This window comes from Scyliorhinus torazame, chromosome 19, assembly GCF_047496885.1.
Source record: "Scyliorhinus torazame isolate Kashiwa2021f chromosome 19, sScyTor2.1, whole genome shotgun sequence".
NCBI classification, from domain to species: domain Eukaryota; kingdom Metazoa; phylum Chordata; class Chondrichthyes; order Carcharhiniformes; family Scyliorhinidae; genus Scyliorhinus; species Scyliorhinus torazame.
This window is the reverse complement of record NC_092725.1, coordinates 129,098,187-129,121,651: the sequence shown is the minus strand read 5'-3', so window position 1 is coordinate 129,121,651 and position 23,465 is coordinate 129,098,187. Positions and strand designations below refer to the sequence as shown.

General features: G+C 47.2%; 1 protein-coding gene across 1 annotated transcript in view; it reads left to right on the top strand.

Annotated features, from left to right (window-relative positions):
• The window catches only part of cped1 (cadherin-like and PC-esterase domain containing 1), a 345,650-nt gene that overhangs the window by 165,229 nt on the left and 156,956 nt on the right, over positions 1-23,465 (top strand). The window contains exons 10-15 of the mRNA XM_072485221.1: positions 949-1,053; positions 1,428-1,597; positions 3,083-3,144; positions 4,540-4,569; positions 18,457-18,643; positions 21,188-21,356. Coding sequence (XP_072341322.1) covers positions 949-1,053; positions 1,428-1,597; positions 3,083-3,144; positions 4,540-4,569; positions 18,457-18,643; positions 21,188-21,356 — 723 coding nt within the window. The remainder of the gene's footprint in view (positions 1-948; positions 1,054-1,427; positions 1,598-3,082; positions 3,145-4,539; positions 4,570-18,456; positions 18,644-21,187; positions 21,357-23,465) is intronic.

Below are 23,465 nucleotides of genomic sequence, written 5' to 3'. Positions count from 1 at the left end.
GATATGGGGGAGGGGGGCTATGGGGGATATGGGGGAGGGGGATCTGGGGGAGGGGGGGATATGGGGGAGGGGGGATATGGGGGAGGGGGGGATATGGGGGAGGGGGGATATAGGGGATATGGGGGAGGGGGGATATGGGGAGGGGGGATATGGGGGATATGGGGAGGGGGGATATGGGGGAGGGGGGATATGGGGGAGGGGGGTATGGGGGAGGGGGGATATGGGGGAGGGGGGATATGGGGGATATGGGGGAGGGGGATATGGGGGAGGGGGGATATGGGGGATATGGGGGAGGGGGGATATGGGGGAGGGGGGATATGGGGGAGGGGGGATATGGGGAGGCTCACCCTGCCTGCTCTGACGAGGTCGTTCACCTTCTTGTGGCACTGGGTGCCTGTCCGTGGTGTCAGGGCCACAGCGGTGACGGCCTCTGCCACTTCCCTCCACAGACGCCGGCTGTGGCGTGGGGCAACTCTGCGGCCGTGCCCGGGATACAGGGCGTCCCTCCTCTGCTCCACCGTGTCCAGGAGCGCCTCCACATCGCGTGACTCGAACCTCGGGGCTGAGCGACGGCCAGCCATCCAGTCGGGTGTTGCGGTCGGGTGTTCCGGTCGGTTGGGGGGGAGCTGCGCGGCCTTATGAGCCGTCACGCCGTGCAGCGCGTATGACGCTGCACGGCGTGAACCACTGCGCAAGCGCGGATCCCATCACGTCGCTGCTAGCCCATTTCGGGCCGGAGACTATCGGCCCATTTTTATGACGTGACGCAAGTGGGATTTGCGCCGTTTTTTGCGCCGATCGGCGGACTTTCCGCCGATAACAGAGAATTTCGCCCCTGATGCTTTACACATCTGAAATGAAAGAAATGATTAATACTGACCACAGGTGTGGCTGTCAAGTTAGCTTAGCTGTGGCTGAATTCTCTTCATCATTTTATTTTAATTGCAGAACCACAGCCACTTCCAAAAACGTGAGCTTTGTCTGGCTTCAAGGGATCTAACTGCCGTTATTAATTTTCACAAGGAGTTCAAAAACCAAGGAAGATTTGAGTTGGTATGTAAATAGATATTAAATGTAGTTGAGATCAAATTGGTTTCTTGGATCAAACTTACTGGGTTTAATAAAAAAATGAGAGAATTTCATTGTAAAACTTTCTTTAAATACATCTAATAACTGCATTGCAATTTAATCCACATAGATATTTGTGGAGATCTCATCGTTTTGCGCCAGCCTTTCATTCAGTTATAACCCAAATCTCAGTTATTTCACCAGTCAGTTGAGGTAGCTTGTATTCATTTATCTGATTTGCAGATCATAAATTTTTACGATTAATGTTCACCAAAGCCATATTCGAAAATAACAAAATGTCAAACGTGTTGCTGTTTAATCATTTTAATTTTTAATTTTAACTTGTCCTTTCTCTCCAGCTTTATCCATCCATTAATCCAGATTACCAAAGGATATTATATGCGCTTTACCACAATTTTAAACATTCCTCCAAAACAAAATGGGTTCTTGTTCAGCACTGGCTATTTTTAGAGCTGCTTGAGCAGTTCCAAGCACCAAAGTTGCAGCCGAGTTTGAGTCATTTCACATGGTAAGCAGATTAGATTTTGAAATTATTTATTTTATTTTGAGGAGACCAACATACGTTTGTGTAAATAGATCTCATATATTTGAATATAATAATTTGAATCACTTTTACCACTGTTAGTGTAACGTGTGTGTGTGTGGGAGGGGGGGGGTGTTCATATCAATAATAAGAATCTTTATTAGTGTCACAAGTAGGCTTACATTAACACTACAATGGAAAAGCCCCGAGTCGCCACATTCCGGCGCCTGTTCGGGTACACTGAAGGAGAATTCAGAATGTCCAGTTCCCCAAACAAGCATGTCTTTCGGGACTTGTGGGAGGAAACCGGAGCACCCGGAGGAAACCCACGCAGACACGGGGAGAACGTGCAGGCTCCACACAGACAGTGGCCCAAGCCGGGAATCGATCCCGGGTCCCTGGCGCTGTGAAGCAACAGTGCGAACCACTGTGCCACTCACTGTGCTACTGTGCATTATAAGCATGCAGTGAGAAAGCCTCATTATGTCCCATCGAGTGTAGGAATGGGGCTGCTCTTCCTGACTGTATTTGGGACTTTGTACATATAAAGGTACGAATTCGGAGCAGGAGGAGGCCATTCGGCCCCTCGAGCCTGCTCTGCCATTCAATAAGATCACGGCTGATCTGATTGTAACCTCAACCCCACGTTTCCCGCCTACCCCCAGCAACCTTCACGCCCTTGCTTGAAGCCAGACTGCTGCAGTCTGTGTACGTTAAGCTAGTACGATATTCAACCGTCACTGTCTGGATCCCTGATCCCCTTTACTCGGTACTGATCTCTTATTCCGCCACCTTCTTGCTTCAGTTTATCCTATCGCATGTTCTTCGCTGTAAAGTAAGAATTGTTTTCCCTGTCATCTGACCATTTTATAAGTGGGTTTATTCTGTAATTGTGATATTTTTCAATTGGTTCTTATTTCTGCTTGGTCAGTGCTAGATCGAGGCCGGGATTCTCTGTCGCGAGTGCGCTCCTCGACCGCAGCCAGCGAGGACCGAGAGTTTGGCACTCAGCCAAAATTCCATTCACTGCAGCAGGGCGGGAGAATCCCGACGTGAACGGATGGAGAATCCCTGTCCCTAATTCAATGGTAGATAGATGTTCATGCTGCAGTAGGGTGCAAGTACAGAAATAACATCATTGATTGGATTTGAATATTTGCTGGCATGAGAACATCTCTGTGGGGCTGCGATGTTACAGGTGTACAGGTTTTCACTTCTGGTTTACTTCCAAATAAAACTTTATGTGTAGATGAGCTTGTCCCGAGACACCAACGTCATTGTAGTCCAGTGGGAAACGAGCACAATGGGGAGTTGCACCAGATCAGTAATGGTGTTCAAATATCATGGTTCAATTGTTTCCCCAGTACCTTTATCACAATTACCCGAGGAACGAGTAACACACTACTGTATGGTTAGCCACTATGGAACTGATCATCTGGTTGTCTTACACTGTGTTTACTTTCTTAATAGGGAGCAATCACTTACAATACCTCCTCATATAATTGAAAAGCTTGACAACGGCAGCAAGTTGGGTAAGGGATTCATTGACTATTTTGGGGAAGAGAATATCAGCCTTTGTGTATTGAACGTCATTTCCAGCTTTCAAAAGGGTGATCACGATCTCCCAGCCTCGCTACATCCGACTCGGGACGCGGCGAGGCCTCTTGCAAGATTTACCCACCTCGTTATGCCCTGCAAGATCGTTTCTTTTCATAAATTTAGAGTGACCAATTAGTTTTTTTTCCAATTAAGGGGCAATTTAGCGTGGCCAATCCACTTAACCTGCACATCTTTGGGTTGTGGGGGTGAAACCCCCGCAGACACGGGGAGAATGTGCAAACTGCATCTGTGTCCTCAGCGCCAGAGGCAGCAGTGCTAACCACTGTGCCACCATGCCGCCTGATGCCTCGCAAGATCTAACGAGTTCTCGCGAGGCGTCACGATCTGGATCCTGCCCACAATGGGCGGGATCCAGATTTGCATATTGAAGTGTGCAGTTGGGCTCACTTGAATATATTCACGCTGGAGTTACCATGGCTCGGGATCCAATACCCAAGCCTCGGAGACCCTGAGCCAGTGTCCATTAGCACTGGTCTGCACCAATGTGGACCAGGCATACTGGCACTTGCGGGGGTTGGGTCTCTCAGGTGATCGGGGCCCTGGGTGGTTGGGTTCTGGGCAGGGTGGTACGCTGGCAGCCCCGATGCTGCCTGGACACCTTGCACTGCCACTCTGACAGTGGCACCCTGGCAGTGCCAGGCTGCCAGGCTAGCACTGCCAAAGCACCTTGGTGGCATCTTGCCCACACCGGGGATCAGGCCCAGGGGTGGCCTGCCTTTATGAAGTTGGTGGTGGTGGGGGGGGGGGGGGGCTCGAGGACCCTCTCATTAGTAGGCTGGGGCACTGGGGGTTATGGAAGCCGTGTTGGGGGGGGGGGGGGGTCAGAAATCCGATCTCTTTGTGCACTGGCGAATGGAGCTCGTTAGTGCTGGAATTGGGACTAAGTGCTGCACTAAGTGCTGCCTTGGCAGGACGTTCCTCGCCAAGGCCCAGGAATGAAGTCCCATTTAATAGCCGAGTCATTCTTGGCACTGCCAGCGCTGGGAAACACCCGGCTAAACGCACCCGACATAGGTCTCTGTTTCATTTCCGTTAAAACACGCCCGATATTTGTTTCAAGCATCTTTTCTATAAGAACAGAATATTACTGAGCATAGTTACAAGAACATAAACAACGATAACATTTAAATCACACCTCGGGTAGTAAAGGTCAGAAAAATACATTTAAAATTATTTTACCTCTGTGTTTCAGATTTCCTTTCTGTACTCACTTCAAATCTGATCACATTAATCCCATAAACATTTTACAGAAAGCAAAGAAACTTTTTTGAATACTCCATTTTACTGATAATGTTTCTTTCATGCAGGTCAACCCAGACAAAGAAACTGCAGTACAGGTAAACGTGCACCTCGTGTGTTGTTCAATCAATACATTCATTCATTCCTGCGTATTTAATCATTGTCTGGTATATATCATTTCATATTTATCTAGATCTAATAGAAACATACAAGATAATGAATGGCTTAGATAGGGTGGACGTAGGGAAGTTGTTTCCATTAGCAGGGGAGACTAGGACCCGGGGGCACAGCTTTAGAATTAAAGGGAGTCACTTTAGAACAGAGATGAGGAGAAATTTCTTCAGCCAGAGAGTGGTGGGTCTGTGGAATTCATTGCCACAGAGGGCGGTGGAGGCTGGGACGTTGAGTGTCTTTAAGACAGAAGTTGATAAATTCTTGATTTCTCGAGGAATTAAGGGCTATGGAGAGAGAGCGGGTAAATGGAGTTGAAATCAGCCATGATTGAATGGTGGAGTGGACTCGATGGGCCGAATGGCCTTACGTCCGCTTCTATGTCTTATGGTCTTATGGTCTTATATTAATTTAATATTAGGGAAGTTGTAAGAGAGCAAAATTAATTGAGTATTTTTTCTGATTGACGTAAGTTAATCTGAGCTTTTAATGTGCCTGCACTGCTTACAGTGCTTTGAGCACTACATTTCGACAGGTTTTAAACATCTTTTGTATTTAGAAAGTGACGAGATATGGTACAACAATAACATGCAGTGGAGTGTACTTTGATATTAAGAATATATACCTGAAACCTGATGGTCAGTAAATACACCTCATTGCCTTTACTGTAAAGGGATTTGGGTTCCAATGTATGCGAGCTGATGGAATTAAAGCATTGTTTCAGGATGCCTGTTAGGATCCTGCATGATCCTAAGCTACAAGGGTCTTTTGATTCAACATTTTGCATGATCAGATTGATCTCATTGCTGCTCCCACGCAGATCAGTAAACATACCGAGGAAGTGCCCACCACCTGTGATGAGGCTGGGGTAAGCGCTGCATGGGTTTTCGTGTCCCTCTGGGCAATCTCGCATTTGACTAAACAACATCCCTGTGCAGGTGACAGTAAACATGCCACGAAACAGGGAGCAGCAATCAGCAGGGCACTGTAGCACAGTGGCTATGTTAACTGGACTAGTAATCCCGTGGCCTGGAGAAATGAGTTAAATCCTACTTGGCAGCAGGGGAGTTTAAATTCAATTACGTTTTGTTCCAGGTTTGTCCAATTATCAGTCAGTGTTCACTCTGAGCTCCACAGGTGTGCAGTAAAGCAGCAATAGGGAACATGCCGTGCAGTGGACCAACAGGCTGCTCGCACAGGCACAGCTGTGCTTCAATCTTAAAGGGACCATACAGATCAACAAGCAAACAGCAAACAGAAGATAGAGGAAACAATGGTATCCGTAATCATGCCATGATTGTCGTAAAACCCCAACTTGTTTACTGATGTATTTTTGGGAAAGGCCACAGATGTTTTCCCCTGGTCTGGCCAATATGTGACTGAAGACCCACAACAAGATGGTTGACTCTGAAATGGTCTTTTAGCCACTCAGTTGTATTCAAGAAGAAGGCATTTTAGGGATTGGCAAGAAATGCTGCCCTTTCCATTGACGGCCATATCCTGTGACTCAACGGAATTGATAGGGCTGGATGAGTTGTTAGAGATACAGGATCACCTGAATCCCATCTAGTTTCCACTGAAAGTCCACAGCAACTGGTGCACGTTTTTTCACGGGGGATTCAACTCAGTATTTAGCTCAATATATAGAGGGTCCAACAAGGGACAGTGTCGTGTTGGATCAAATTCTGGGCAATGAAGCCAGATAGATGATTGATGTGTTGGTGGGGGAGCATTTTGGTGATAGCGACCACAACATGGTACAATTTAAGTTTGTTATGGACAGAGAAATATACAAGTTTCAAAAAAAAGTTTTTGATTGAGGGAGGACGGATTTTAGTAAAATAAGGCAGGATCAGGCCAAGGTCGGCTGGAAAGAAGTACTTGTGGGGAAATCTACAGAAGAGCAGTGGGGCGGGGGGGGAGCATTCAAAAAGGAAATGGGGAGGGTACAGGCCCAACACATTCCCTCTTGGGTAATAGGTAGGAGTTACAGGCCCAGAGAAACACAGATGACCAGAGACATTCAGGACACAATAAGAAGGAAAAGAGGCTTTTAGCAAGTACAAAGGGAGAAAGTCAGTGGAGGCATTAGTGGAGTACAGAAAGTGCAGGATGGAGCTCAAGAAAGCAATTAGGAGAGCAAAGAGGGGATATAAGAAAGCTCTGGACAGAAAAAGTAGGGAAAATCCTATCAATGGGAGAAAGATAACCAGAGAAAGAGTAGGGCCCATTAGGAACAAAGGGGAAGATCTGTGGGTGGAGCCAGAGGACATTGGTAGAGTGTTGAACAAATACTTCACATCTGTCTTCACCCAAGAGAATGAGGAGGTTGATATGGAACTCAGGGAGCCAGACTGTGAGGTTCCTGAGCAAATTGTCATAGGGAGTTACAAGGTATTGGAAGTGTTGGCAGGCTTAAAAATGGACAAGTCTCCAGGTCCAGATGAATTGTATTATGGGCCAGGGTTTAGAGAACCCCAAAGTGTATCATAGAGTTCACCTGACCCACAACTTTTAATAGATTGTGGTATGGGGAGCACACGGCCCACTCTACAGCTGTGGTACAGCAGAAATGGGAAAGTATTTTTTAAAGCATAACAATGTTTATTCTATGAACTCAAGTTAATCTTTTTAAAACATACAGTGAACATCTTAGCAACCATTAATTCAAATAAAACCCTCAAAGACTACAACACTAAGTAATCCTTTAAGCTTTCCTTTTTAACATCCATAAGACTTATAAACACCTTTTTACAGAAAGACATCAGGCTTAACTTCACTACTGAGAACAGTTATCACATTGAAATCAGCAAACGGACACTCATAAGCTTGCAGAGATTCACACACATCCTGCTGTGATTGCAGCTTCTCCAAAACTAAAATGAAACCAAACCCACCCTGCAGCAAAAAGCCTAAAGCGAAAGTAAAAAGCTGACAGACAGCCCAGCTCCACCCACTCTCTGACATCACTGCAGTAATAAACACCCATTTCTTAAAGGTACAGATATTTATGTACACACCCATTTATAAACACCCATTTCTTAAAGGTACTCTCACATGACAATTTTGTCCCAGGATACTGTGGGAGGCGAGGGAGGAGATTGTCAGGGCTCTGACCCAAATTTTTTATTCCTCTCTGGCCACGGGGAGATGCCAGAAGACAGCTCATGTGGTCCCACTATTTAAGAAAGGTTGTAGAGATAAGCCAGGGAATTACTGACCAATGAGTCAGTGGTATGGAAACTATTGGACAAAACTCTGAAGGAGAGAAACTATCTCCACTTGGAGAGGCAAGGTTGAATCAGGAATAGTCAACAAGGCTTTGTCAGAGGGAGGTCATGCCTAACAAATTTGATTGAATTTTTTGAGCATGTGACCAGGTGTGTAGATGAAGGTAGTGCAGTTGTTGTAGTTTGCATGGATTTCAGCAAAGACTTTGACAAGGTCCCACGTGGAAGATTTACAAAGAAGGCAAATGCACATGGGATGATACAGGGTAACTTGATAAGGTGGATTCAAAATTGGCTTAGCAGTAGGAGACAGAGGGTGATGATAGACAGCTGCTTTAGTAAGGGAAGTCAATGTCCAGTTGCACACCAAAGGGATCTGTGATGGGTCCCCTATTGTTTGTCATTTATATAAACAATATAAATGAATATGTGGGGGGTAGGATCACTAAGTTTGCGGAGACACAAAGATTGGCCGGGTGGTTAACAGTGAAGTTGAGTGTCTTGGGTTACAGGAAGATGTAGGCAGGGTGTTCAAATGGGCAGAACAGTGGTAGATGGAATTTACCCCTGAAAAGTGTGAGGTGTAAGGAAGGAATAATTTGACAAGAAGTATTCAATGAAAGGTCTGATACTGGGAAGTTCCGAGGAACAATGGGACCTTGGCGTGTTTGCCCAGAGATCTCTGAAGGCAGAAGGGCAGGTTAATAGAGTGGTGAAAAAGGCATATGGGACACTCGCTTTTATCAATCAAGACTCAGATTACAAAAGCAGGGAGGACTCGTTGGAGCTGTATAGAACTTTGGTGAGGCCACAGCTGGAGTACTGTGTGCAATTCTGGTGATTGCACTGGAGGGGGTGCAGAGGCGATTCACCAGGATGTTGCCTGGGATGGAACATTTAAGTTATGAAGAGAGGTTGAATAGCCTTGGGTTGTTTTTGCTGGAGCAGAGAAGACTGAGGGGTGACCTGATCAAGGTGAACAAGAGTACGAGGGGCAGCGTGGATAGGAAGCAGCTGCTCCCCTTAGTTTAAGGGTCAGTTACGAGGAGACACAAGGTGAGGGGCTGGAAGTTTAGGTGGGATTTGAGGAAAAATCTTTCTGCCCAGAGGGTGGTGATGGTCTGGAATGCACTGCCTGGGAGGGTGGTAGAGGCGGGTTGCCTCACATCCTTTAAAAGGTACATGAAAGTGCACTTGGCACGTCATAACATTCAAGGCTCCGGGCCAAGTGCTGGCAAATGGGATTTAGGTAGGCAGGTCAGGTGTTTTTCATCATAGAATTTACAGTGCAGAAGGAGGCCATTCGGCCCATCGAGTCTGCACCGGCTCATGTGTTGGTGCAGACTCGATGGGCCGAAGGGCCTTTTCTGCGCTGTATCATTCTGTGACTCTGTGATATTCACTCAGAGGTTGTTGGCTAGGGCTCAATTAACACACACAAGACGCCAGTGCTAAGGGTAAGTACCATGATCAAGCTCATTGAAATCACTCTCACATCACATGAAACAGAGTAAAAAATTAACTGCACTGTATTTAACATTTTTCTGATTGTGTGGATAGGGTAGCAGCACAGCAAAGTTTGGTCATTGATTATTTCCTGCACTTGGTCAGTTAGTAATGTTTTAGGTGACGTGGGCATTGATGTGGTCAGGAAAGTTCCTTAAAGGGACAGTTGACCTAAATATATCTTGGATGAGTAACTGATGAACTAGTTTTTCTGCTGACAATGTTGTATTAGGAACTACAACTTTCAGCATGTTTATATTGCAAAGTTATGGGGCGTGATTCAGCGGCTTCAAACTAAGTCCGCAGTCAGCCGTGTTTAACGTTGTGTTTCTCGATAGGTGCAGCGCCAAGAATCACCCTGTTATCAATCCTCTCTCCATGCTAATATGTTATGCCGTACATCATGAGCTCTTACTTTGTGTGGCACCTTGTCAAATGCCTTTTGGAAATTTATGTACACCACATCCACTGGTTCCCCTTCATTCATATTGCCTGTTACTGCGGCACGGTGATTGGCACTATTTCTTCGCAGCTCTGGGGTCCCGAGTTCGATTCCTGGCTTGGGTCGCCGACTGTGCGGAGTCTGCGCGTTCTCCCTGTGTTTGGGTGGGTTTCCTCCGGGTGCTCCGGTTTACTCCCACAGAGATGTGCGGGTTAGGTGGATTGGCTGTGTTAAATTGCCCTTAGTGTCCAAAAAAATAAAGGTCAGGTGGTGTTACTGGGTTACAGAGATGGGCTTCAGTAGGGTGCTCTTTACAAGGGCCGGTGCAGACACGATGGACCGAATGGTCTCTTTCTGCACTGTAAATGCTATGATCCAACGGCACTTTGCCATTTCTGGGGCCTCGGGGAGTTTCTCTCCGTCAAGACCGCACTTCGAGTGATTTTCGGCTGGCGTCCTTCAGCAGGAAAGGCTGCTCGGAGCTGGGGGGCACCATTTTATCTGGCAGCCCTGATCTTTCTCCCCCACCCCCTCCTTTCAGGCCCCCTCCCGCTTTATTAACACCCCTCCCAACCATGCAGGGGGCCCGGGAACCTCCCCTCGCCCTTCCCTGGCTCATTTAAATATTCAGATCAGGATCTCACCCAGTGAGGGGTGCAATGGGGTCACTGAATTGCACCCATGGAGTATGTAACAGACAGCATGGAGACCATCGGGATGCTGTGCTGTAGACACTCCCTGGATCTTTCCAACAGATGTCAATACTTTAATGGTATGCCCAGTAATGATCCAATGGTTACACGAGCTTCATTGTATATTTGTTCGGCCTCTGTTTGTGGCTGCTTCATTGGCCACGGTTAAAGAGGTAACCTCGACCCAGAGCAGCTATCCTGACTGTCTCTTTCCACTTTTAAATAAGTAGGCACATTGGATTGGTGCAAAATTAATATATTGCAGATGCTGCCTGGAAAATGAGGATTATCTGCAAAATATTGAACGAATAAGGAAGTAGAGCAACTTTTTAAAATGATGTCATTGCATTGCAGTTAAGGAATCTACATGGCCACATGGGTGCCATCAATCACCTCTTGTACTTTGAGGAAGCTTGCAGTATATTAGAATTGGCTTAGTCTGCCATGTTGTTTCTGTTATTCATTAGAAAAAAGATGATTTTGATCCACCTGCAGAAGGTATCCATTACCTGCATCTACGAACAACAAGTTAGCTGGTACCTCTGATATCTCCTACATTCGCCTGGATTAGGTTGTGGCATAAAATTGATGGGTTTGGGTGTCATAATGATCAGTGTCCTCTTTGCATCTGAGGTTGTCTGCAGGTCTTGATGATGGATATGATTCAATAACTGCCTCCTGCTAAAACTGATCTGTGGCGACATTACTCGCTGGCTTTTAAAGCAGACCAAGGCAGGCCAGCAGCACGGTTCAGTTCCCGTAACAGCCTCCCCGAACAGGCGCCAGAATGTGGCGACTAGGGGCTTTTCACAGTAACTTCATTTGAAGCCTACTTGTGACAATAAGCGATTTTCATTCACTCATTTCATGTGTGGGATTGTAAACATAATGAAAAGTATATTACGAAGTCTTACAACACCAGGTTAAAGTCCAACAGGTTTGTTTCGATGTCACTAGCTTTCGGAGCGCTGCTCCTTCCTCAGGTGAATGAAGAGGTATGTTCCAGAAACACATATATAGACAAATTCAAAGATGCCAAACAATGCTAGGAATGCGAGCAATAGCAGGTGATTAAATCTTTACAGATCCAGAGATGGGGTAACCCCAGGTTAAAGAGGTGTGAATTGTATCAAGTCAGCAATTCACACCTCTTTAACCTGGGGTTACCCCATGAGGAAGGAGCAGCGCTCCGAAAGCTAGTGACATCGAAACAAACCTGTTGGACTTTAACCTGGTGTTGTAAGACTTCGTACTGTGCTCACCCCAGTCCAACGCCGGCATCTCCACATCATGAAAAGTATATTGGCAGGTGAGGATATTGCTGCATTGGTGCCATTTGATACCTCGGGAAGCGTTTCTTTGCTCCTGCTCATCGCCCTTGACTCAATCAAGTGACAGAAACTCTGAAGGGATCACCATTGTAATGAGCTTTCTGTCTGCACAAACAATATGAAACTGCAGCATTTCCCTTCTGATTCTCACGTGCAAGAGTATTCCTCCAGTGTAATGCTCAGCTTTTAATGAATAGATTTAACACGTTTACAGGGCAGATTGGAAATAATAAATACACAGCCCACTTAATAAGCAGTTTTTCCGAAATGGCACTACAAAATAATATACTGTATGATTGCTATGGCACACCACCAACTCAAAAGTGCTATACTAAATTCCCGAGAGTCATAGAATGTGTGGGAATGGGGAAAAATAATGGACACCTGAGATTGATAGCAAGTAAATTGCTTTTAGCTCACAACAATTTTAATACAGAATCATATCAAGAAGAACATAGAGAGTTAAGGACCTTCTGACTGATCTCAAAAAACAATACTTCTCAATCACTCACCCCCTCAAATATCTACTTAATGCTCTCACAAATATGTTCATGTTCTTTGCTTCTCTTGCCTCTCTGACACGCTACATTCCTTCCGTTCCACAATACTGAGAGCTCAGGCACCAGTTTGTGATACCGTACCGGCCCAAGCTCCCTTTAAGCAGAATATGCCTGTGTTATATTGTGTGACAAATTCTTTAACATTAGCGTAACTGACCAGCAACTGAATGTGTGCAGCATTTTCAAGCTTTGTGGGTTGCTCCTTTATTTCTGGTCACCAAGTCCTACCCAGTGACAGGCACAGGTAGACCAGTGCACAGGAAACCAAATCACTGCCATATACTGGCAGGCTAAATACTCATCTCATCAGTGGGCAGCACGGTAGCACAAGTGGATAGCACTGTGGCTTCACAGCGCCAGGGTCTCAGGTTCGATTCCCCACTGGGTCACTGTCTGTGTGGCATCTGCACGTTCTCCCCGTGTGTGCGTGGGTTTCCTCCGGGTGTTCCAATTTCCTCCCACAGTCCAAAGACGTGCAGGTTAGGTGGATTGGCCATGATAAATTTCCCTTAGTGACCAAAAAGGTTAGGAGGGGTTATTGGGTTACAGGGATAGGGTGGAAGTGAGGGCTTCAGTGGGTTGGTGCAGACTCGATGGGCCGAATAGCCTCCTTCTGCACTGTATGTTCTATGTTCTATCATGGCTATAGAAAAAAACGATGGCCGCTTTTATTTGCCGATAGGACTGTTGACATCAGTGAACATGGTATCTTGAGGGAATCCTCCCGAATGATCAGCACTGCCACCTTCTTTACATTTTGGACTTCTACCAAAATCACGCCTGCTAGTGGTGACAATGCTGTGAAGTAATCCAGTCATTTTGTGGCACATCTTGACTATCAGTCTTTTTATGATCATCTGACTGCCCAAAACAAAGAAGGGAAACAGATAAAATGCACAGTATTGCACAGTATATAATGTATTAAACTGGTCACAAAACCATAATCTCTCTGTGATTGGTTGATAGGTACAAACCACTCAAGCTTAGCTGTCACGGCTATGGCCTCATCGGAACTCTCAGTGTGATTAGTGCCCTCATGATCGCTCTTTCTTATCTCTTATTCACTATCGAAAGCAATTAAAAAAGTTATTGCCCCAGTATTTCTAATGTAAAAGCGGCATCTCTGGCTTTTTGAAAGCTGCTTGATCTGGAGTCTAATAAATCAACAAATGGTCATGCTGATCAGCGACTCGGTTACACAACACACACTTATAGCCCTTTTTAACAATGACCCCTTTCATTCAGCAATAGAATCTGTGCAGGTCAGGTCAGTAATAATCCTCAAGAACAGTACATGATGACAGAAACATTTTCACTGAGATTTTCAGGTAGATTTATGCCAGCCTAATTTATTAACATTTTTATTTTAAATCTGACTTTCCCAGTAGTTTCTGCGATAAGATTGCTGCACCGTCTTAGAAACAATCTAAAGTAAAATCAAGGAATTATGCGGAACACTGGTAATTTATTTTCGAATTGAACTGGACGTATTTCTTCTTGTCCTTTTAAGTGTACCTGGCCTAATGTGGGCCTCACATGGAGTGCATTTCCCACACATATTTCATTACTGACTCCAGCACTAATGTACACAAAGGAAAGTGTATTTCAACACATTGTAACCTAAACTTTCCGAGAATTGTTTATAGAGTGAACACACCTACCCGGATAGCAGTGAACGCTGACCTTGCATGGCAAAGGTATCTTCACTAGGAGAGACTTCCTGTGCACCAAATGCATGGTCAGCAGTTCAACTGGATGCCAGTAGAAAAATGCAATAGCTTGTTTAAAAAAAAAACTGCAGTGACCCTGAAAAAGTAGACAAATGTTGGCCCCGCAAACTTTGTGATGAAATCGCTACATGCAGCAAGCTGGGCAAATGAAGCTCCCTTGCTGCTGATGACTCAAAAGGTCTTGTTACAGGAAAGGAATATGGATATTTTCGGAACAGGTGACTGTTCTTGAAGTTATAAGACCATAAGACATAGAAGCAGAATTAGGCCATTCAGCCCATCGAGTCTGCTCCTCCATTCAATCATGGCTGATATTTTCTCATCCCCATTCTCCTGCCTTCTCCCCATAACCCCTGATCCCCTTATTAATCAAGAACCTATCTATCTCTGTCTTAAAGATACTCAGTGATTTGGCCTCCACAGCCTTCTGCGGCAACGAGTTCCACAGATTCACCACCCTCTGACTGAAGAAATTCCTCCTCATCTCTGTTTTAAAGGATTGCCCCTTCATTCTGAGGCTGTGTTTCGGGTTCTAGTCTTTCCTACAAATGGCAACATCCTCTACACGTCTACTCTGTATCCTGGAAGTTTCAATAAAATCCCCCCCCCCCGCCGCCTCATCCTTCTAAACTCCAACAAATACAGACCCAGAGTCCTCAACCGCTCCTCATATGGCAAGTTATGAAATGAAATGAAATGAAAATCGCTTATTGTCACAAGTAGGCTTCAAATCAAGTTACTGTGGAAATCCCCTAGTCGCCACATTCCGGCTCCTGTTCGGGGAGGCTGGTACAGGAATTGAACCGTGCTGCTGGCCTGCCTTGGTCTGCTTTAAAAGCCAGCGATTTAGCCCTGTGCTAAACAGCCCCAGTATGAGCTTCAAGGGGAGAGATAACAGAGATTAAATGGAGTTTCCAATAGCTATTGTATCTTGGTGAAGATGAGGGGGAGATATTGTGTACCTGCTTCATTGACGTGACCTCCATGGAAATGTCTCCCTTCTGTATGCTGGAAGTACACTGCCAGCCCTCTTATTAAAGGCAGCATCCAAAACTATCTATTGCGTGTGTTTGCAGCTCGCTTCATTTAAATGAGGCCGGAGGTCCAAGATAAGGTGTGCCTTGACCTATCCTTACACCCAGTGACATCCAAACATAAGATATAGGAGCATAAGTAAGCCATTCAGCCCTCGATCCTGCTCTGCCATCAATAAGATCATGGCAGATCTGTTTGTGCTTCGAATTCCACGTTCCCATTGGTCCCCCAATAACCTTTGATTCCCTTGCCCGGCAAGAATCTTTCTACCTGCAAGATGAAAATATTCAACTCCTTCTGAGGCAGAGAGTTCCAGTCGCACAACATTCCAAGAGAAATTCCCCTCATCTCTGTCCTAAAAAGATGGCCCCTAATTTTAAAACAGTGTCCCCACCCCCAATTCGCACTCGTATTTTAGCCCCAATTCCGCTGCCTCTGTGTCAACTCTATACATGTTGTCATCCTATTCTTTTGACCCTTCCCATTGTGTTGAAGTTTTTAAAAACTTGTGATAACATCAAGTCCCCTTTTACCTGGATAGCAGACATATCTGGGATGGGATTCTGCGGGGATCGGCGGGGCGGGCAATTCCGGCGCGAAGGAGTGACGTGAACCACTCCGGCGTCGGGCCGCCCCGAAGGTACGGAATCCTCCGCACCTTCAGGGGCTAGGCCAGCGGCGGAGTGCTTTCCGCCATGCCGGTTGGCGCGGAAGAGTCTTGGCGCCGCAGCTGACCGGCGCGAGTTGGCGCATGCGCGGGTGCGCCAGCATGTGCTGGCGTCATCCCAGCGCATGTGCAGGGGGGTTCATCTCCGCGCCGGCCGTCGCGGATTGGTACACCAGCCGGGGCAGAGGAATAGAGTGCCCCCATGGCACAGGCCCGCCCGCGGATCGGTGGGCTCCGATCACGGGCCAGGTCACCATGGGGGCACCCCACGGGGCCAGATCCCTCCGCACCCCCCCCCCCCCCCCGAGAACCCCGGAGGCCGCCCGCAGAGCCAGGTCCCGCCGGCAAATACCTGTAACATACACCGGCGGGATCCACCAAAAACGGGCGGCCACTCGGCCCATCGCGGGCCGGAGAATCGCCGGGGGCCAGGGGGGGCCGCTGCTAGCGGGCGCGGCGCGCTTCCCGCCACCGCCAAATCCCCGGCTCCGGAGAACTCAGCAGCCGGCGGGGGCGGGATTCACGCAGCCCCCCCCGGCGATTCTCTGACCCGGCGGGGGGTCGGAGAATCCTGCCCCTGAAATCCGATTAAGTCATAAACGGTCATGATGGCAATGCTTTGCTGAGAACCAATGTTATTAAACCCATACATGTCGATGAATTCGCTGACGTAGCCACTCAAATTGGGTTAGACCCCTTGAGCTGAGAATGTAGGGCAGAATTTTTCTGTTTTTTTGTCAAAGTGTTGGCTCAGGTGAGAAAAGCGGTAAGCGTGCGTCAGCGTTTCTCAGCATATTTTCCAGCACTCGGAGAAAAGGAATGCTGGTGGCGTGTCCCATGGCGACACACTGGTGGGGCACGCACAGGTGGCAATGTCAGCTTTCCAGACATTGGCTCGCCATCTGAAAAGGGTACCCCGATCGCCACTAAAATGCAGAACCCTCCCACAGACATGGGAAACCCCCCATGTAGATTCTCAAAAGAAGCCCCACCCCCTCACAGAGCTCCCCAGAGGAAGCCCCCCTCCCAAGGGCAGTGCCCGGACATGTCCCTCTCTTCTCTCTCCCCCCCCACCCACCCCCACTGGAGAGCTGTACTCACCTGTGCACCCACGGATAATCTCTTTGCTTGGTTCACGTTGTTCCAGACCCGTTGTAAACCTCGCCTACGTGACGTCACATCGGCAACGAGGGAAACCCCAATGTGAGGGGATGATACAGTGGGGAAGCTCACTAATGAAATTTAAATATATTCAATGAGATTCCTGCTTGGGAACCTCGTGATGGCATTGCCGAGGGTGGAGATGATCTCGCTGGCGATTCCCGTTTTTGGCCTCTCGCGTGATTTTGCCATGGGCGCAAAATCGTGGTCACAGTATTTGTTTTCTGACATAAAGGGTAGCAATATATCTGTTGATTTAACGGGCCAAAATATTTATCCTCAGGCCCAACCCTGCTGTCGATCTTTTTCACTGACCAATGTTTGTGGCGTATTGGCATCTTATTGACATGTCACATCTCAACTGACCCTGGGCCGGAGTTTTCCATTCCTTAATGCTGGCTGGATCTCCCAGCCCCACTTATGTGACCAGAGATTTCAATGGCTCACCAGCCCCTGCCATGGGAGAATGCAACAGCGGAGGGGCTGGAAAATTCCACCCTGTTTCCATCATTTGCCGCGCAAGGGAGTGATAGAGGTTGCATCACTTATATTGCAAACAGAAATCTCTGAAAAGTCTTCAGTGGGACACTAACTGAAACTCTGAGAACTCTTGGGGCATCTCTTACTTCATGTGTTTCTAAAAAAAAAAAGCAACTGATCTTAATCGCACAAATCCGTTCACATTTTAAGAAAGTAGAAGTTTAATGATAACAGGTGAACATTGTTGAATTGTGACCTAATTAGATAATTACTAAAGGACATCAACTTAATAGTGAGTGATACTACTGCAAGGCATTATTTTTTTTACCTGTCTTAATGGAATATGGCCGGACCTAACTGCATTTAACAATCTAAACAGCTGCATGTGAAACTGGACCCGGGCCCTCGGGAGGCCATATTCGGGGTGTCGGACCAGCCGGGGTTGGAAACGGGTGTGGAGGCAGATGTTGTAGCCTTCGCCTCGTTGATCTCCTGATGGTGGATCCTGTTAGGGTGGAGAGCAACCTCTCCACCCTGTGCCCTGGCGTGGCGGGGGGACCTGCTGGAATTCTTATCACTTGAAAAGGTCAAATTTGAACTGAGGGGAAGGATGGAGGGGTTCTACAATTCATGGACGTTATTCATTATGCACTTTTGAGAATTGGATCACATCGAACATTAGGGGGGTTGGGGGATGGGATGGTTGGGGGGAGGGGGGCGGTGTGTGTTAATGATGATTATGGGTGATTCCTGAGTCTTTTTTGTCATTTGTTTATGTTGAGATACGGGCTAATGTCTGGGGTTTGGTGGGAGGATGGCATTGTTGTTGTTGATATGGGGATTGACATTACATTCGTTACTGATTATTGTTTATTGTTGGGTGAAAATTTGGGAGAAAATGGGACAAAAGGATGTTTTATTTATTGATGACTGTTTAATTGTGTTAATTTGTTTACTTCTTTTGTGTTTGTTTTAAACAGCTAAGCATACTCTGGCATACATTACTCACATCCTTACTAGCCCGCAGTTGAACCTGATCCCTGTCTTTACACCAAAGATCAAAGTGTACTATTCCGAAGTACCTTTTGATGTGGTGATAGTGAAGATCAGAACAGAAGCCGCCAACTGCCACTGCCGAGTACACCTCGATGAAAGAAAAGGACCCAGGTAAACCATTGATTATGATGAGGAAATGTCCAAGCATAGACTCACCTGACCTTACAAAATATTTATTACATTAAACTATATGAAGATATATGTATAAAATAGTTGTACAGAAATAGAAATGGTGTTATCACTTTAAAGGGGGTTATAGGCAGGGGGGCTTTGTGTCACCTTTCAGGGAAGTGGGTGACCAGGTGACTGGAAGTGCTGTTCCATTCTGTCACTGGCCTCTCGCGCTAGCGTTTGTTTGCTCATTGTCCCTCCTTCTTCTGCATTTTCCTCACCATTCATTCAATTCTTCCTCATCAGATGATGGTTCTTACTGTTGCTCTGCCTCCATAGAACCATAGAATTTACAGTGCAGAAGGAGGCCATTCAGCCCATCGAGTCTGCACCGGCCTGTGGAAAGAGAACCCTACTTAAGCCCACACCTCCACCCGATCCCCGAATCCCAGCAACCCCACCTAATCTTTTGGACACTAAGGGGCAATTAGCATGGCCAATCCACCTAACCTGCACATCTTTGGACTGTGGGAGGAAACCTGGTAACAGGTGGCATTTGGAACCTGCCTGAGTGGGATGATTTCCAGAGACCTAAGATGACCTCTGGACACACAAGGTAAATTACCTCCCTTTCGCTCTCCTGTTTACTCCAGAAAAGCTGCTGTATTTCTGAAACTGCAGAGACCTGAATGAATCTACAGTGAAAACCATTACAGGCTGGAAAGCAGAAATGTCGACCTGAAGCCTGGTTTGAAGGACAGTGGGCGGGATTCTCCGATATCGGCACGATGTCCGCTGACAATCGCCCAAAACGGCGCGAATCAGTCCAGCATCCCGTCGCCCCAAAGGTGCGGAAGTCTCCGCATCTTGAGCGGCCGAGCCCTCACCTTGAGGGGCTAGGCCCGAGCCGGACTGATTTCCGCCCCGCCAGCTGGCGTGGAACTGACTTTGCCAGGCGGCGCATGCGCGGGAGCGTCAACGGCCGCTCATGGCATCCCCGCGCATGCGCAGTGGAGGGGGTCGCTTCCGCCTCCGCCATGGTGGAGACCATGGTGAAGGCGGAAGGAAAAGAGTGCTCCCACGGCACAGGCCCGCCCGCGGATCGGTGGGCCCCGATCGCGGGCCAGGCCACCGTGGGGTCACCCCCCCGGGGCCAGATTGCCCCGCACCCCCCCCCCAGGACCCTGGAGCCCGCCCGCGCCGCCTTGTCCTGCCGTCCCAAAGGTGGTTCAATCCACGCCGGCTGGCGTGGGTTGACAGAGGCGGGACTTCGGCCCATCGCGGATCGGAGAATCGCCGGGGGAGTCCCACCGACCGGCGCGGCGCGAGTCCCGCCCCCGCCGAATCTCCGGTGGCGGAGAATTTGCGACACTGCGGGGGCGGGATTCACGCCGGCCCCCGGCGAGGGTCGGAGAATCGCGCCCCTTGTGTCAGAAACAACCATCTGAAATGGAGACTCTTCTCTTTTACTTTTACTTATTGCTTTCACCTCTTGTTTGTGTGTGTGTATAAGTAAAGGGTGGGGGCAAGTCAAAATGGGGGATTATTGTTCTTGCTATAAATAAAAAGTAATTGTGTTTAAATATGTACAAACCTGGGGCGAAATTCTCCCCCAACGGCGCGATGTCCGCCGACTTGCGCCAAACACGGTGCCAATCAGAAGGGCATCGCGCCGGCCCAAAGGTGTGGAATGCTCCGCATCTTTGGCGGCCTAGCCCCAACATTGAGGGGCTAGGCCGACGCCAGAGGGATTTGCTCCCCGCCAGCTGGCGGAAATGGCATTTGTTGCCCCGCCAGCTGCCGCGGAAATGCGGCGCATGCGCGGGAGCGTCAGCGGCCGCTGACAGTTTCCCGGTGCATGCGTGGGAGCGTCAGCAGCTGCTGAAAGTTTCCCGCGCATGCGCAGTGGGGAGAGTCTCTTCCGCCTCCGCCATGGTGGAGGCCGTAGCGGAGGCGGAAGGGAAAGAGTGCCCCCACGGCACAGGCCCGCCCGCGGATTGGTGGGCCCCGATCGCGGGCCAGGCCACCGTGGGGGCACCCCCCCGGGGTCGGATCGCCCCGCGCCCCCCCCCCCCACCCCCAGGACCCCGGAGCCCGCCCACGCCGCCTGGTCCCGCCGGTAAATACCAGGTTTGATTTACGCCGGTGGGACAGGCAATTTCTGGGCGGGACTTCGGCCCATCCGGGCCAGAGAATCCAGCGGGGGGTCCCGCCAACCGGCGCGGCCCGATTCCCGCCCCCGCCCAATCTCCGGTACCGGAGACTTCGGCGGGGGCGGGGGCAGGATTCACAGCGGCCAACGGCCATTCTCCGACCCGGCGGGGGGGTCGGCGAATGACGCCCCTGATGACTGTAATTAAAAGACTTTGGGTATTTTTCGAAGAATTATTGGTTGATTCGATTGTGTTGGGACCCTGGGTCAAGTGGGGCTGGAATTGACCGTGTACTAGCCAAGGGGGTCGTAACAATGTTTCTGCTGTGAGATTAAGTTGCAGGTTCCAGCATATTGCACATTCATTTTGCTCTCCTTTTTTTAACCTCCAGCATTGCCAATTATCCTCTTGGCCTCGGCAACAACAGAATTCACATTCTGGTGTCGGATGAGTCTCGTGCCCAACCTACCGTTATAGCAACTTACACAGTCAATGTTTACAGGCACAGTCAGCCCAGCCTGCCTGCGTTTGATGGGAGTATAATGTGCAGCTTTGTGCAGGTAACCATTTTGATGTCTATTTGACCAATTCCTATCACCAAACATAGCTTAGATGGATCGAATAGTTCATTAGTATTTAAAACTTGAAATGAATGAGCAATGTGCTTGAGAGCTATAGGAACAAATAGTAAGCAAAGTTGTTCAGTAGAGAACTGAATCTCGGTTGTATGGGTAGACTTGAGTTTCTAATCTTGTGTAGTGTATCCCAGACAAAGTTTTTGCCAGGAGGGTGATGCTAGTTGGAGGCAAACAGCTCTGAAGGATAAGTGGAAGGGAAATCAGGTGGCAAGTCACCCAGAATCATTCTTCCCCGGAGCCAGTATTCATTACCTTTATATCTATCCCCTGTGCAAGAGTAAAATGTATGGTGCAAGCATCCCAGATAGAAGTGTGTTAAAAAAAAATGGTAGAATAGTGAATTTAAAAAAGGTTCTTTAGGTTGTCTAGAGCTCGATGTGTGTTTATTTAGTAGGTATTGTATCAAACATAGCTATTGCTTCCCCATTTCTGACTGCTTGCTTGCCATCAGGATTTGTTTAACAATATCCAAATTCTGTGTGTATATATGAATGAGCAACTTCTGCAAATGTTTAGTTTTAACTTAGTTAAGACAATGTACACCTGTAGTGCAATTTGTATTGTGGAGCTGTCACACTATATCTTTCAAAAAAGTTCTACATTATTGCTAGCTGCAGTTGCTGTTTTCAAGGGATAGTTGTCCTGTGAATATGTCTATTCGAAAAGAAACTGCTTGGTTTTTCCTTATTGAAACGTTACAGATTCTGCCATTGTAATGCAAATGTTCTGGTCGATGATTAATGTCAGCACTCTAGCTCTTCAAACTGCAAAAGGTCGACAAAATTAAATCTTCGACCTCGCACGGAAATGGCGACTGAGAGACCTTTGAGGTTTTTTAAATGCCTAATTTTGAGTTATTCGCGTTTGCATCAAGTGTTGCATGTGCGTGTGGGTCAAACTTTGCTTCTTGAGACTGAACACAAATGCTACATTTTTAAAAAAAAAATTTTGTAAGCAGTGACGAGTTTCCCCCAACAGCAGAGTTTCAGCAATTATTAAATCATTTTGCTGGAGTTGAATCTCAACGCTGGGTTCATTTTCTTCTCCCGCAGACGAAGCAACACAGGCTGGTAGAATTGGTTAGCCAGTGAGCGACAAGTTTCAGGCTTGTCCTTTCAGTGAGCAAACACCTGTTCCAGCAGTAAAAGAGTAAATATAGTGTGAATGGATAGAGCCTTCTTTAGACACTTGACTAAGCACAACTGGCATCATGCACAGGAGGGAAAGGTCAATGACAGCAATGTGGCCTTTTCTCACAGTAAGGAGCAGTTCAAATTCTAATCCAGGGCCTTTCTTTCTAGTTTCCTTTTATGTTTAATCCCATTTGGATATTCAAGTTTCAGTGCAAACTGATACCATGCTGAAGGTTACAAAGACAGAGCAAGGGATGCTGTTTCCCCTCGACTGGTACATCTGAGTAATCCTGGATTAAGTTCAAGGCCACTCAGTTTTAAAAGTGGGCAGTTCATAGCAACACCACTTCTAAGGGGAACACATTATGTTGCCTGTGCTTTTCCCATGTATAGTAGTTTTTTTTTAAAGCCCTCAAACCTTTTGTAAACCAAATTAGTAATGAACACTGTAGAAGCTTGTTACCAAGCATCTCATGAATGAAATGTTAGGTCAGAGAGAACATTTGCCAAGTGCCAATTCTTTCGTTGTCTAATCAAAATTATTTGAGATTTTATTCTAGATACTTTTTGTTTCTGTAATTCAGACACTTTTGTTTTAATAAGTGATCCCTACTATCTATGAAAATGTGTTTGCTTCCTCCGATATCTAGATACATCTGTACTGTGCCCAGGGAGCACGCCGGGAACTCTCCTCAATTTATTACAGCTTGGTTTTAACTTGTGCTTTGTGTGATTCTCCTTGTCTTCAAATTGTGGCAGAGTAGTGTACAAATTATTAACCTGTAAAAGTATGAATGGATAATAGTCATAGCATCACATACACTTTTCTTTAGCTATTGAGCATGGTTAGCTCTTTGTGTAGTAAAAAATAAGTAATAGTTTGAAACTTAAACTACAG